Raw genomic sequence first — 14,239 nt, forward strand, 5'->3', positions numbered from 1 at the left:
GGAGCGCAAGACAAGAATTAAAACACTACACACAGGAAAACACCAAAAAACTCAAAATAAGTCACGGCTTGAAGTGACAGGTGGTGACAGTACACCTACTTTGAGACAAGAGCTATAGTGATGCATGCTTGGTTATGGTTTAAATTCATATCCAACGACTGTGAGAACGACTTTTTACTGTCAATAACGGCTGCTGAGTTTAATTCTTTAATGTTTTCTGCTGGTGGTGTGCCTCCGGATTTTTTCTATGAATAAAATGTGCCTTGGCTCAGAAATTTTTGGAAAAACACTGACTTACTTTATCACATATAAGAAGTCATATTGTTGAAGGAGCAGAGATGGTCTTTGAAGTCACAACATGTTTAGTACACAGTACTAAAACAAACGCCATGCAACGATGCTAACACATAGCATGGATGCTTGCATTTGAACAGAACCAAATGTCGTGGTTCTTGTGACAAGAGCATTACTGGAACCAACGGATTAATCTGCATTAGCTGCCTGCTGCCCCACTGGGCGGCGTGGGCTTCTCGTCAGCGACGCTACTGTCTCTTTAAATTTACCCAGGAGCCCCTTAAGGAGCCCCAGGGGCCCCTAGTCCGGCTCCCCACCCCGAAGACAAGCAAGAGCCTTAAAATACATGACTGGAGGCCCAGGCGGGGGGTTTTTTTTGGACACGAAACTGGACGTTTTTTAACGGCTCGTGTGTGTTTTTCGGGATCCATGTTGTTGGTGTGAATTGGTGAAAAGTTAACTTGGATGCCCTACACGCACGTCGTACTACACACACATCGTTAGTGCTGCTGTGCGATGCCAGATGCGTGTCGCCAACACGTCCGTGTGCGAGTGACATGTCCCACTCCGACGAGGAGGACGGCGAGCGGCCCAGGCGTCAAACCGCGGCCGGGCCGGTGATGGAAGACACGGCGCCCGGGGACAGCGAGCCCGTGGACCTCCGCCGTGGTGAACAGGCTAAGCTGCTCTCATTAATAATAATCAGCGGGGAGGAGGAAGAAACGACCCACGTACACAGTGACTTGGGAGGTAATGGTACATTTCACACTTTCTGTTGTTGCGTGGTACTGTCAAATGGACGGCCATTGTCGTCGGATTGTCGTCGGGGACAATACGCTAGATCGGCTTGGCCCCTCTGTGTGGCTCCTGTAAACAAAGGCTCAACGGCGCCATGGCACGTACACGGGCGCCCTCTAGCGGAGGATGGTGGAACTATCACTCCTAACGATAAACCATTATTAAAGACTTCAAAGACTTCATAGAACATATGTAAGGAATTAAACATGGCAATGACATTATGAGCTTCTTAATATCAACTCAATGTTTACAGATTGCCACGCAAAGTTGACAGTGCGTACAAGTTTCTTTCAGCAGCAACGTGATATAGGGGGCGCCGCCGGGAATTCAGGGCCCCCAAAAAAATCACATTGGGCCACAATCCGTTTTTTTTTGGTGAAAATGTTTATTTGTTCTAGCACCCTCCGATCCTCTGTAGCAGTGGTCCCCAACCTCCGGTCCGGGGACCGGTACCGGTCTGTGACGCATTTGCTACCGGGCCGCACAGAAACATTAAATAATTTATAACTGACTGCATTTTCTCCAACTAACTTACGCCTGTCCCACTAGACACACCAATAAGCTTGTTTATAGATGTACAATAAAACTCCTCATAGGAAGTTGCCATTTGTTATATTTGTTATAACGTTGTGACATGATACGATGCACATTAATGTACATATAAAAATAGAAATGTGACAAATTGTAGCCGAAGGCTGTTTTCCTACTGCAGTTTACTATCAACCTGCTGGGGATCTCATTGCAAAGAAACAAGCGTTATAGTGAGTTGTATTTTTCATGCACTTATTTTTGCTGTATTTCTCTGGCACAAGTGGAAAGCCGGTCCGTGAAAATAATGCCTACATTAAACCGGTCCATGTTGCAAAAAAGGTTGGGGACCCCTGCCCTATAGTATAACTAGGGTTGTAGTGGTTAACAGGTCTGCTTTTTCAGTCAGGAGATCAGAATTTTAATTTGTTTAGTTTGCATGTTCTTGCAAGGGTTATCTCATGGTACTACCTTGCATGCATGTTAGGCTAATTGGACAATCTAAACAGTGCATGAGTGTGAATTGTTGTTCAATACAGACGTGAATACAATTGTTGGTACCATTCTGTGAAACAAAGAAAGTATCACAACTAGTAATAATTAAAAAAATATACTGAAGCCTGAAGCTTATTGGCAGATCACATCGGTTGTATGTTTGCAGACACAGAGATGAAGCATACAGACTTAAGAACATCCCGTGTAACATAGAGGTTATGTGCTTCCGACACAGGATGTTGCGACATCTCAAGACTACCAAAGCATTCTGGAGCAAAATGTGTTGCAGAAAACGGTTTCTTTGTCGCAGATCATGTGTCCTTCAACAGGACAATGAGCCAATCACAGAGCCAAGAACACCCAAAAAAGACCAAGAGCCAAATGTTGAAATATTCTGAATTGACCTGTTTTAAATCTAATTGGACATTGTGGAAATAGCTGCAATGTACAGTCTGCAGAAGGCATCCACGAAACCTGACAACGGTTGCAGGAGATAGTTAGATTATTGAGAAATACAGGAAGCGCTTGAGTACAGTAATTGATTGGGAAAAATATTTAGAGCAAAAGGGTGCCAAGCAATTGTCATTTGTTTTTTGAAAAAGTTCACTCAGTCCACAATTTCAAAGCAATGCCTGATTTATTTTGTTATTTTTAGTAAACTTCTTCTGTTTTATCCATTTGTGACTTTCCAAACATTTTAGTGATTCTTGTGGGTTTTTCTTTCTTTGGCGTAAGTGTACCAAGAATTTCGACCATGTGTAAACACTCCAGGGTCGGTACTGCCTTTCATCCTCAATCAACTGGGATAGGCTTAATCTCATCAGTGACCAGAATGAGAATAAGTGTTATAGCAAATGAATAGATGGATGGGTGTCTCCATAGGTGTAAGAACCAGGCAGATGTGTGTCCTCCGATATTGGAGACGGACGCATTTGTCTCACTCAAAAATTATATACAGAGGAGGAGTAAAATGTTTGATTTTGAAATCATTGACTCTCGTGTTTTCAGTCTGCGGCTCTGACTCGAGACACTACAGGGGATCTATAAAACAATGTCCATAGATATGACTTGTTTATAACGTATAGCCGTTAGTTTTCATCCATATTTAGAAACCATGTCTTTTGAGTGAAGTTTAATCTTGGCACGGTCACTTTAAAAATCAGTAAAATTACACCACCACAAAAAGTTTGAAACAGCAGCAAGACTTGCTGTTTGTTTTTTAAAAGAGTAATCTTAGCATGTGTAACAATTACACAACACCTAATCCTACACGGCCATATGTCAACATATATGACATTATATTAGATATGATGTTTAAAAGGTCTTATGAAGACGATATTACACAGAGTAGTGAGACTTTTCAAGCAATGCAATTGGAGAGACTGAAAAGCTCAGTTAAGGTCATAAAGTGATGATTAGTGAAATATGTATTAGCCTGTTATTACTATTTAAACTACAATTTTAACAATTGGAAGAACTGTAATACAGGTAGAGAATCAGAGTGTCATGGAGAGTCTCTGGGTGTGGCATAAGATTATATGAATTACAAATGATATTATTGATTATAAAAGATCTAGAAAGGACAACCGGTGAGGAATGATGTCTAGTTGATTTTTTAAACATGCATTTAAATATTTCATTATTTCCACAGTTATATTTTTATTTTTACATTTTTGGGTTAAGGTATGAGGTTATAGTTATCTGTCAGGTTCACGCCCTTAGATGTCACAAGTAGGGGTGGGTACCGAATTTGGTACTTTTATAGGTACCGACCAAATTCCGTCAGTACTATAGGGTACCAATTCATGTAAAGTCAAACAGTACCACATTTACTTTGTTACACGTGACATCATGGGATCGGCTCAAGCACTTGTCGGGCAAACCAGCATATTCGTAGCAGATTGCCTCGAGGTAATGTTTTTTTTTTCATGCCAACAAATCAAGCATTCCTAATATAAAACGTTCACTTTTCAAAATCCGCTTGGTCGATGCTAATTTACTTCCACATATATGCTGCTGATTTGCATTAGCAATTTTACATGGCAATTTCAATACTTCCGAATTTGGTCATCAAAATTACACTGGAACAAATGCCATCCTTCCATTTTCTACCGCTTGTCCCTTTCGGGGTCGCGGGGGGTGCTGGAGCCTATCTCAGCTGCATTCGGGCGGAAGGCGGGGTACACCCTGGACAAGTCGCTAACTCATCATATAATTATATGCTTTTACTTGTAATTGTATTGAATTGTGGACCCCAGGAAGACTAGTGGGTTGTTGAGGCAACCAGCGAATGGGGATCCTTAATAAAAATCAAATCAAATCATCGCTGGGTTCCCTCCTGGGTTCCCTTCCTCCCACCTCCAAAGACATGCGCCTGGGAATAGGTTGATTGGCAACACTGAATTGGCCCTAGTGTGTGAATATGAGTGTGAATGTTGTCTGTCTATCTGTGTCAAATGCCCCTCTTAAAAAGAGTAAACAATTAATACAAGTTTAAAAAAAAAATACTAGTTAAAAAAAATAATACAAGTTAAGAATCTGCCAATGGAACAAATCCAAATTGTTTTTGGTAAGATTTCTTGAAAGTATACCATTATATTTAAACTTTAAAAACTTAAGAGTGATCTCAAAATTAGCAATTAAAAATAATTATTCGCAATACTGACTAGTATTGTTAGGTTTTGTGTCTTATAACAAAGTTAAGGTGCTCAAACGTAGTATTTTTTTCCTCAGAAGATTAATACCTAAAAACAAGTTCTTATTTCTCACAGAAGAAATACTTTTCAGGGGATTGTGACTTGTATTAAGTTTGTTTAGATATTTTGAAGAGAAATTTGAAATATACACTTGGTGAGATTATTAGTGTTTAAGGTGTACAACTGGTATGTAATACGTGCAATATTAATGTTACCGGCAAACACTTAGGAAGGTTCAACAAAAGACAAGACTGGCACGTTAAAAGTAGTAGCAAAACAGACTACGACAACATAGCTCGGACAAACTAAAATTAATGCATACATGCAAATGACTCAACTGTACGGCATTAATTCAGTGTTAAATGTTAAATAAAGAAAATTGGTTTCATTATTAAACTAATGAACCGCACACGATCACACACAAAATACAGAAAATTGGGACTGTTGAGTACCAGTATCGAGTCCCAGATACCGGGAATTTGTGTCGTATTGGTTCAAATGTGGGCAGCACGGTCAAACAGGGGTTAGTGCATGTGTCTCACAACACGAAGGTCCCGGACTCGGGGTCTTTCTGTGTGGAGTTTGCATGTTCTCCCCGTGACTGCATGGGTTCACTCCGGGTACTCCAGCTTCCTCCCACCTGGGGATAGGTTTTTTGGCAACACTAAATTGGTCCTAGTGTGTGAATGTAAGTGTGAATGTTGTCTGTCTATCTGTGTTGGTTGGCCCTGTGATGAGGTGGCGACTTGTCCAGGGTGTACCCCGCCTTCCGCCCGAATGCAGCTGAGATAGGGTCCAGCACCCCCCGCGACCCCAAAAGGGACAAGCGGTAGAAAATGGAGGGTTCAGATGAATGGTTCCTCTCCAATTTATCAATCACAAGCTAACTGGCCAGTTAGCTTAGCATTAAGTGACAAGAAGACAAGACATTGGGTTATAAAATAGACTTGACTATTAGGTGTACATTTCTATGGGAAAGCACTTATATGCAGCATTAGGGGTGCAGTTTTTTGCCCCTAAAAAGGTACAAATTGCAGTCCAATAATTAGTCCTCCTGTGTTTTATGAATGGACCTTGACAAACAGAAATGGACCTCTATTTCTGACACTGTATCTTAAACCTGATTTGGATGGGTGATGGACATTAAAAGTGGATCTGTGTTGTTGTTTGGCTCTCTCAGAGGAAGACACTTTTGCTAATGGTCACGCTGACGAAGAGTCAGAGGCAGGCACCAGCTACTGGAGCATCACTGAAGATCCCAACCAGCCGCTCCTCCTCTCCCCGAACCCCCGGCCTTCAAGGCGCAAAGCCAGGGTGCGGCGCGCCTCAAGGCCAGGTATGAGTCGCATCCCGGGCCGCGACCACCGCCGCTACTACCACGAGTACTGGCGCAGTGAGTACCTGATGGACTTTGACCCCGAGCGGCACGGGATGATCTGCATGGTGTGCGGCAGCTCGCTGGCCACCCTGAAGCTCAGCACCATCAAGAGGCACATCAGGCAGAAGCACCCGGACTCGCTGCTGTGGAGCACCGCCGACAAAGAGGTGATCCGCTCAGGGTGGGAGAGCCACCTGAACCTCGGGGGAAGTCAGAACTCATACGGACCCTCGCCTCAGAGAGATGACGACTCGCTTGACTCGAGCCATCATGCTGCGGGTGTGTAACACTTTACGCACTAGGACTATTTCTACATGTTAAACCTGAAATTTGAATGTTTTGTTTGCTTCCACATTAATCTGTACTGCCCACTAGTGGTATCACAGCAAAGGCCTAATAATTACACATCTTACTGTTTTTTTGCAGAGGCTGCACATGCTCTAGCTTCTGAGCAGCAGCAGCAGCAGCAACTCGCTCTCAGCCCCTCTCCTCAATTTGAGGCAGCAGAAACTCAGAACGCGGCGGTGAAAATTGAGCAGGACGTAGCCGGGCCTTCCACGCGCACCCTGGAACTGTACCTGAACGCCTCGCTGCACTCCTGGTTCCGGCAAGAGTTCCTGATGGAGTATGAGGCAGAGCCCGGTAGACTGCTGTGCATGGTGTGCGGAGCCCAGCTGCCCTCGCTTCACCTGGACATCATCAAGAGTCACGTGTTGGACACCCACCCCGACTCGCTGGTCTACAGCTCGGAGGAGAAGCACTGCATCTTGCAGGCCTGGGCTCAGACTCACAGTGAGAAAACCTCTACAATTTGAAATATTTGTTTCTTTGTGCTGACAGGCTGATGTCATCAGCACAAATCCATCCAAGTTTATGTGGCCCAGTGTTGCTATGGTAACAGATTGAGCTGTGCAGCCTTAACATTCCATAGGCCAACTAAGAACTCCGCAGAGCCATTAATCAACCCAGAACAAGTACTGTAATGCTTTGTCACACTGTAGTTGTTGACTATTTAGAATTTGTTTATTCCCTTTCTTTGTAACAGATGAGCGTGAACTCTCAATAAAATCTGAGGCAAACACCAAAGACGACAACTTTGAGTCCAATCACACCAACTCTGACTTGAGCCAGGAAGTGGACGGCTCACTGTCTCAAGATGCTTGTCTCATCCGCGAAGATGGCGGGGTGGAAACTCCGGCGGGACTGCAGCCCCTGCACCAGCCCAGGAGGCGTCGTCTGCGCGGGGGCAACCCCTGGCGGCTCCGCCTTGACTACCTAATAGCGTACGGGCCCCAGGGCCGCGGGACCTACTGCATGGTGTGCTCTCAGGTTCTGAATGAGACCAAGGTCAGCAGCTTCAGACAGCACATCCAGGAATGTCATCCCGAAACCACCGGCCTAAGTCGACAAGAAAGAGAAGCAATGGCGGCAGCCTGGACCAAAGATTATTCTACTGACCACACCACAGCACAAGACGGTGAGGGCGTCACTCACTCCTTCACAGCCTTTCATTTTGGAGTATTTCACAGTAAAAGCTTTAAAAGTTCAGGTGTCGTCGGTTTACAACATTCCATGCTGCCATAAACTATTCCAAAACAAAACTTTGGCTCTTAAACAGATTAGCTCGAGAACTAGTTACAGCGTGCTCGGTGGAAAAATACAGTTCCTGGAATAGGTGCATGAATGCAGTGTGCCTTGTATGAGATGTAATCTTCTGCCGCTATAGATACACCGACAAGGGAAAACATCGTTCTTCGCACTTTGTAGATCTCCCAAGCAAGGCACCGCGTAAAAAAGGACATTTAGGTGAAGTTAAACTTTGTAAAACGCTCAGTGGAGAAATCAACATTCAACACATAGAACGCCGCAAACATCACGAATGACAGAGATGATACAGTGCATCCGGAAAGTATTCACGGCGCTTCACTTTGTCCACATTTTGTTATGTTACAGCCTTATTCCAAATTATTTTTTGTCCTTAAAATTCTACACACACAACACCCCATAATGACAATGTGAAAAAAATGTTTTGGGGGATTTTTTAAAATGTATTAAAAATAAAACTAAGAAATCACATGTACATAAGTATTCACATCCTCTGGATGATGGCAACATAAATGACTTGAGTTTGAGTTTATTTGGAACATGCATGCATACAACATGGTACATCACAATTTCCAGTTTCTCTATTCAACATGTTCGAAAAGGAGTAGGAAGAAGCGGAGCTTATGTAATCCTACCCCTTTTCCTTTACATAGCAGTTGCTAAAACTTTTTTTCACTTCCTGTTCTCAATGTATTCACAATATACTCCATAGGTAATAACAATAAAAATACATAAATAATAATTAGTGAAGTAAGTTATGTTTCATATGGTGAGATGAGTAAGATTATCTAGAAAATTAATGGATGGATTAAATCAATTCAGAATGTTTATCATGGTTCTTCTTCTTTGTACTTTGTAAACACTTTAAATTTGAAGAGTTTCTTGAAGTGGATCATATTAGTACATTGTTTGATTTCTTTGCTTAATCCATTCCATAATTTAATTCCACATACTGATAAACTGAAGGTCTTGAGTGACAGGAAGGACTTGTGTTTAGTACAAAGATTAGCTTATGCTTCCTGTTCATGTTTTTTGGCAAGATTGTATAACCACAAAAGCACCCTCTCTACCACTATTTTACCTCCTCAATCTGCAGAAATTAGCTCAAGTGAAGCTGCTGTCCTAAATACCACAGGAGGCCCGAATGAGGACGACTCCCCTGACATGAAAGTATGCAGCCAAGCGACGACGGAGGATGATGATGATGAGAGCGCAGCAAAGGACAAAGCCACGACCTCCCGTCACAGCCACTACCCAGGGAAGGACCAGCGGCGGAACTATCAGGCGCGCTGGCGCTCAGACTTCCTGATGGACTACGACTGCCAGAGACACGGGCTCATCTGCATGGTGTGTGGAGCCACGTTGGCTACGCTGAAGGTAAGCACCATCAAGAGGCACATCCAGCAGGTGCACGCCCACTCCCTCTGTTACAGTGCAGAGGACAAGCAGCACGCCATGCTGACCTATGACCAGAACTCCATGCACTTCATCCACTCGGATGACTGTTTCTTGTCCCAAGACCACGCGCGCGCCGACATAGGCACCTCCCCAACCCATGTTGACACATAGAAAAGACTTCTAACTGGTCACATTATGACAGACTCTAGTGCATGCACACATTGCAACAAAGAGTCATTTTGACATCAAGATGCTGAAGGCCGCAGAATACAGTCAGTTGAGCTCTGCTTTGTTAAGGTGCGTTCACACTTGTAGTCTAGTGCTCTGGTCCGGAACGAAAATGTAAAAAAAAAAAAAAAAAGGTCCAATGGTGGTTACTTTAGTGTGCTATGGTTTGGCATTGATTGTTGTCAGCAGATCAAATAATGGTCTCTGTTAAACATATGCAAAAAAAAGTCACGCCTCGATTGGACTTGGAGATGGCATTTCTGACAACATTGCCAAACTGTAACGGGCAACATCCTGTTTAAGTACTTATTTATTTAAACCGGACCAAAAATGACGAGTGTGAACGCACACTAAGACGTCAGCTCGGTCAGACTGGATTTAGTCCGCATGCTGCTAGCCTCACCAATCTTGCAGCATCATCTAAAGTGACCCAGGCTGTGGACTTTTTTTTTTTAATGGAAAAAGTGTAGTTGTAGTATTGACCACCTACCTGTCGTGGAATCCTCCCAAGGAAGCGATCTGAGGTATTTGTTTTTGATCTTCAACTCTCAGGACGTCGGAAGAAAAAAATGTATGAGAATCAGCACTTTTTACCCACAAATGTATGGACCATCCCTTCTGTGCGGCCGCCTGAATGAACTGCGTGAACTAGTGTTGCTTAAGACAATGAATTCCAGCAGGACTTTGCATCTATTTAATACATTGTTTACATCAACACTTGTAATACTAGAGTTCTCTCCGCTGGCCTCCATCATCCAACCATCTTGGCCTAAAGCTGCACAAAACGTGGTGTAAACGTAAGAAATATTACCATTTCTTTTACTTTTGTAAGACCACACATGCAAGTGCAACAAACTCTTGACACCCAATTTTCAAATGAACGAATGCAACTCAAGTAGACAAAGAAATTAGAAAGAAAACTCACTTCCTGACCCGGAAAATATCTCAGGGATTCTGTCATTGTTCCCAAAGTGGTTTTAGGAAGCAGGAATACGGAACAAAAATGACATTACAGGTGGTCCTTGGTTTGCGACGTTTTGTAGCGGCAACACACTCTCATGAATTACTTTAAAAACATGGTTTAGACACAAGCAGTTTTGGTTTGAGGAGTCGTTTCATTCTTAAGGTGGAGGAATTGTGCATATAGCTGTTCTCCCTCGCCAACCTTTCGCCCTTCTTTATGGCTCTCACTTCAGCGTACGGCAGATTCTCCCGCTGGAGAAAAGGAAAACCACCAACACCATTTAAGTGAAATCAAATATCGCAAAAATGCATTAAAAGGGGAGAAACGCCAGCAGGGGCCACATGGCTGGTCAAGCCGCCGTAACCATCATCAAGGATAAAGATAGTATCCTTCAACGTGAGAAGAATTTGCCCCTAAAGAAATCCAGTGATATTTTTTATTATTATTACAGTTTCATTTAATCCTCATATTTAATATTTTAATTACTGTATATTATATTTCCTTCTTATGTTTTGTGTTGTGATAGTGACTTCATCTGACGTCAACATAATCGATTTGCAACGTGTCGTATCAACGGGACTCGCTTGTGAACCGAGGACCTCCTGTATTTGAGCCAGTTTGGAAATATTTTAGTACTATGCCAGAGGAAAAATAATAGATCGGTAATAGCTTACCGATTGGAAGTCGCCAAACTACAAACATTCAAGTGAATTGTTACAATTTATTAGTTGATATTTGAAATGAAGTAGTAATTTATTTGATTTTGTCGGTCCCAGAGTGTGACTTGCGTTAAGTGGCACTGAATTTTGTTCTATGTAAATGATTGAGAGAGGAATGCTAAATTGAGTGTAACAAGAAGTGACCAGCAAATATTGTGATTCACACAAGTCCTCTTTCCAACTCCATTGATACACTTCAATTAAACAACATGCATTGCTTCACTCCCAAGAGTTTTAACACAGCACTTAAATGATTTCAAACAAATTGTTGACTTGTTGCATCTTCGTGTTTTTGTGACGTCAACTTGCCTGTCATCTGTACGTGGCCTCCATGGGAGAGGGTCATCTCACTTCTCGCCTTTCAATAAATACGTATTATACTCAGCACCTGGAGACTTGACTTTTGAAACATTCCTTTGAACATAAAAACGTGACTGTGTCGTCAAGCTTGCTGTAATTGTCTTCCTGGCACCGACAACCGTCAATGGGTGCCGGTTGTCTTTTTTTTAAATGTTTCCTTTGGATAGCTGTCCCAGAATGCATTGCGTGTTGACTTCCATCACGCTGGGGCTGCAATAAACTCACAAAACGACATAACTCCTAACAAAATAGAGAAAACAAAGCGAGAAGCCCAATGTAAAGTGGAAAAGTTGCAAGGTTGATACTAATAATTCATACTACAAAGCTTTGTATTTAACTATATACTGTTTTTAACTATTTTTAAACTATTAAAAATTAAGTGTGGGTTCCCTCCTTCTTCCTCCCACCTCCAAAGACATGCACCTGGGGATAGGTTGATTGGCAACTTTAAATTGTTCCTAGTGTGTGAATGTGAGTGTGAATGTTGTCTGTCTATCTGTGTTGGCCCTGCGATGAGGTGGCGACTTGTCCAGGGTGTACCCCGCCTTACGCCAGAGTGCAGCTGGGATAGGCTCCAGCGAACCCACGCCCCCGAGAGGGACAAGCGGTAGAAAATGGTTGGATGGCTTTAGTATGCAGCCTTTGATGGAAAACATTTGGACACCCCAGTCAGGGCCGTTGCGAGGAATTCTGGGCTCCCTGAAAGAATATCGGTGTGGGCCCCTCTACCCCATTATTTGTTACCTTCAATGTTTTGTTTTTCAGTGTTCTTGACAGCGCCAAGTTTAATACACCAAATTAGTTTCCTTTTTTACGATTAACTACTTAACAAGTCAGAGTATTATCATGTAAATGATGTATCATTGTGTGAATGCTAGGGCATTCACACATATCTGTTTATTATTATTCCACCGCAAAAGTGTGGCGCACTCTACAGTCCACAGTTTTCATCCGATCGCAAACGTTCAAGTATCAAAACGTTCGGCTCGATCGGGAATCCTGAGCTCTGTGAAAATGTTTAAAAAATATCCCGGATTACCCAGAATTCCCGGCTTTTCGGGACATTTTGCCCATTGAAAATAAATGGGCCAATTTTCAAACATGCTCAACCCACATTTTTCACCCGATTCGAACTGTTCCGTCATCCTCACACTCTGATCACCTTGGAAAATCAAAATATCATTTTCCAAGTTAAAAAAATTCCAGGTTTTCCCAGAATTCCCGGTTATCCAAAGCCCTATTTTCACCTCTTCCTGGAAAGTTTTCACAGTCCACATTTTTCAACCGTTTTTGACCATTCCACCTTCAAAAACATTGGTCTTTTTTTTGGTATAAATTCCTGGTTTTCCCGAAAATCCAGGTATTCCAAAATACCCATTTTCAATTCAAACTATGTCAACATTTTTTAACCGATCCTAAAAATTCCAAAACCAACCCATTCATATCATCTAGGTCAGAGGTCGGCAACCCAAAATGTTCAAAGAGCCACATTGGACCAAAAATACAAAATAAAAATCTGTTAGGAGCCGCAAAATATTCAAACCATCTTATAAGTGTCTATATTAGTGATATTAGACTCTTATTTGTGAGGTGGGTGTGGTATTTGGATTTAATGTTGTTAATGTTTGACAATATCTGCTGCACAGGTATTTGTTTTGTTTGCAACAGCCACCTTACTTACAACTTACACCACGCCATGTTGAAAGATATATATATATATATAGTACAGGCAAAAAGTTTGGACACACATTCTCATTCAATGGGTTTTCTTTATTTTCATGACTATTTACATTGTTGTTTGTTTCTTCAAAATAGCCACCCCTTGCTCTGATTACTGTTTTGCACACTCTTGGCATTCTCTTGATGAGCTTCAAGAGGTAGACACCTGAAATGGTTTTCACTTCACAGGTGTCATAGTTTTGATGCCTTCAGTGACAATCTACAATGTAAATAGTCATGAAAATAAAGAAAACACATTGAAATGAGAAGGTGTGTCCAAACGTTTGGCCTACTGTGTACACACACACACACACACACACACACTTGTTGGTGTATTACCTTATACTGATGACTTGCGTTACTTGGAATCAGACAGGATTCGCAGTAGTTGCTGAGAAACTCCACAACTTTGAATTTACATTGTGGGTTGTAAAAAGTCCTCCTCTCTTTCCAACACCACATGAAAGAAGCTGTTTTTAGCTTTTTATTTGTCCATCTTCCATACTCATTTTTATACCGTTTATAAGACACGTTGGAGTTAACTAGCAGCTAAGGAGCTCCTTAGCTGCTAGCTTGTATGCGATAGTTTGAGACTTTTATTTTGTTAGCGCAGGCAGGATAGAGCAGCACTTTTATTGTGTAAACAGGAACTGTGCGGTCGGTCTTTACAGTTTTGACAGCCGGTATGGAGAGTGAGTTTGTTGAAATAAAGTGTTTCTCACGTTCCGAACGGTCGTTTTGTTCTTCGCACAAGATCCTCGATGTCAACCAAGTAGCGTCGTAGTGAAAATTGATAATCAGTAATGTTTAGGTCCACTTTTCTATTAACAATTCCTTGCGATCGAATGACACACGCTCACCAATCGATTGGTAGCTCGCGGTCGATCTAATGGTCACCCCCGATGTAAACAAACTGCTACGTCACAGGCCACACAACTACGGTGCGTTCATGAACCGCCGAAATCAGTAGGACAAAACGCTCTCGCCAAGTACTCTCCTTAGTGCAGCGTTTCTCAAAGTGTGGGGCGCGCCCCACTGGTGGGGAATAGAGACATGA

General features: G+C 42.4%; 1 protein-coding gene across 2 annotated transcripts; it reads left to right on the plus strand.

Annotated features, from left to right (window-relative positions):
• Positions 1–436: 436 nt before the first annotated feature.
• Positions 437–11,485, plus strand: zfta (zinc finger translocation associated). 2 transcript variants are annotated; one of them, XM_062066846.1, is made up of 5 exons: positions 437–1,044; positions 5,992–6,468; positions 6,616–6,981; positions 7,235–7,666; positions 8,891–11,485. In XM_062066846.1, the coding sequence occupies exons 1-5, from the start codon at positions 852–854 to the stop codon at positions 9,361–9,363; spliced, it is 1,941 nt and encodes a 646-aa protein (XP_061922830.1). In that variant the 5' UTR covers positions 437–851; the 3' UTR covers positions 9,364–11,485. The 2 variants fall into 2 exon arrangements, with proteins under 2 accessions (XP_061922830.1, XP_061922831.1); XM_062066847.1 differs by having other exon boundaries at positions 8,930–11,485.
• Positions 11,486–14,239: the final 2,754 nt, after the last annotated feature.

The sequence above is a fragment of the Entelurus aequoreus genome, linkage group LG12 (assembly GCF_033978785.1).
Source record: "Entelurus aequoreus isolate RoL-2023_Sb linkage group LG12, RoL_Eaeq_v1.1, whole genome shotgun sequence".
NCBI lineage: Eukaryota > Metazoa > Chordata > Actinopteri > Syngnathiformes > Syngnathidae > Entelurus > Entelurus aequoreus.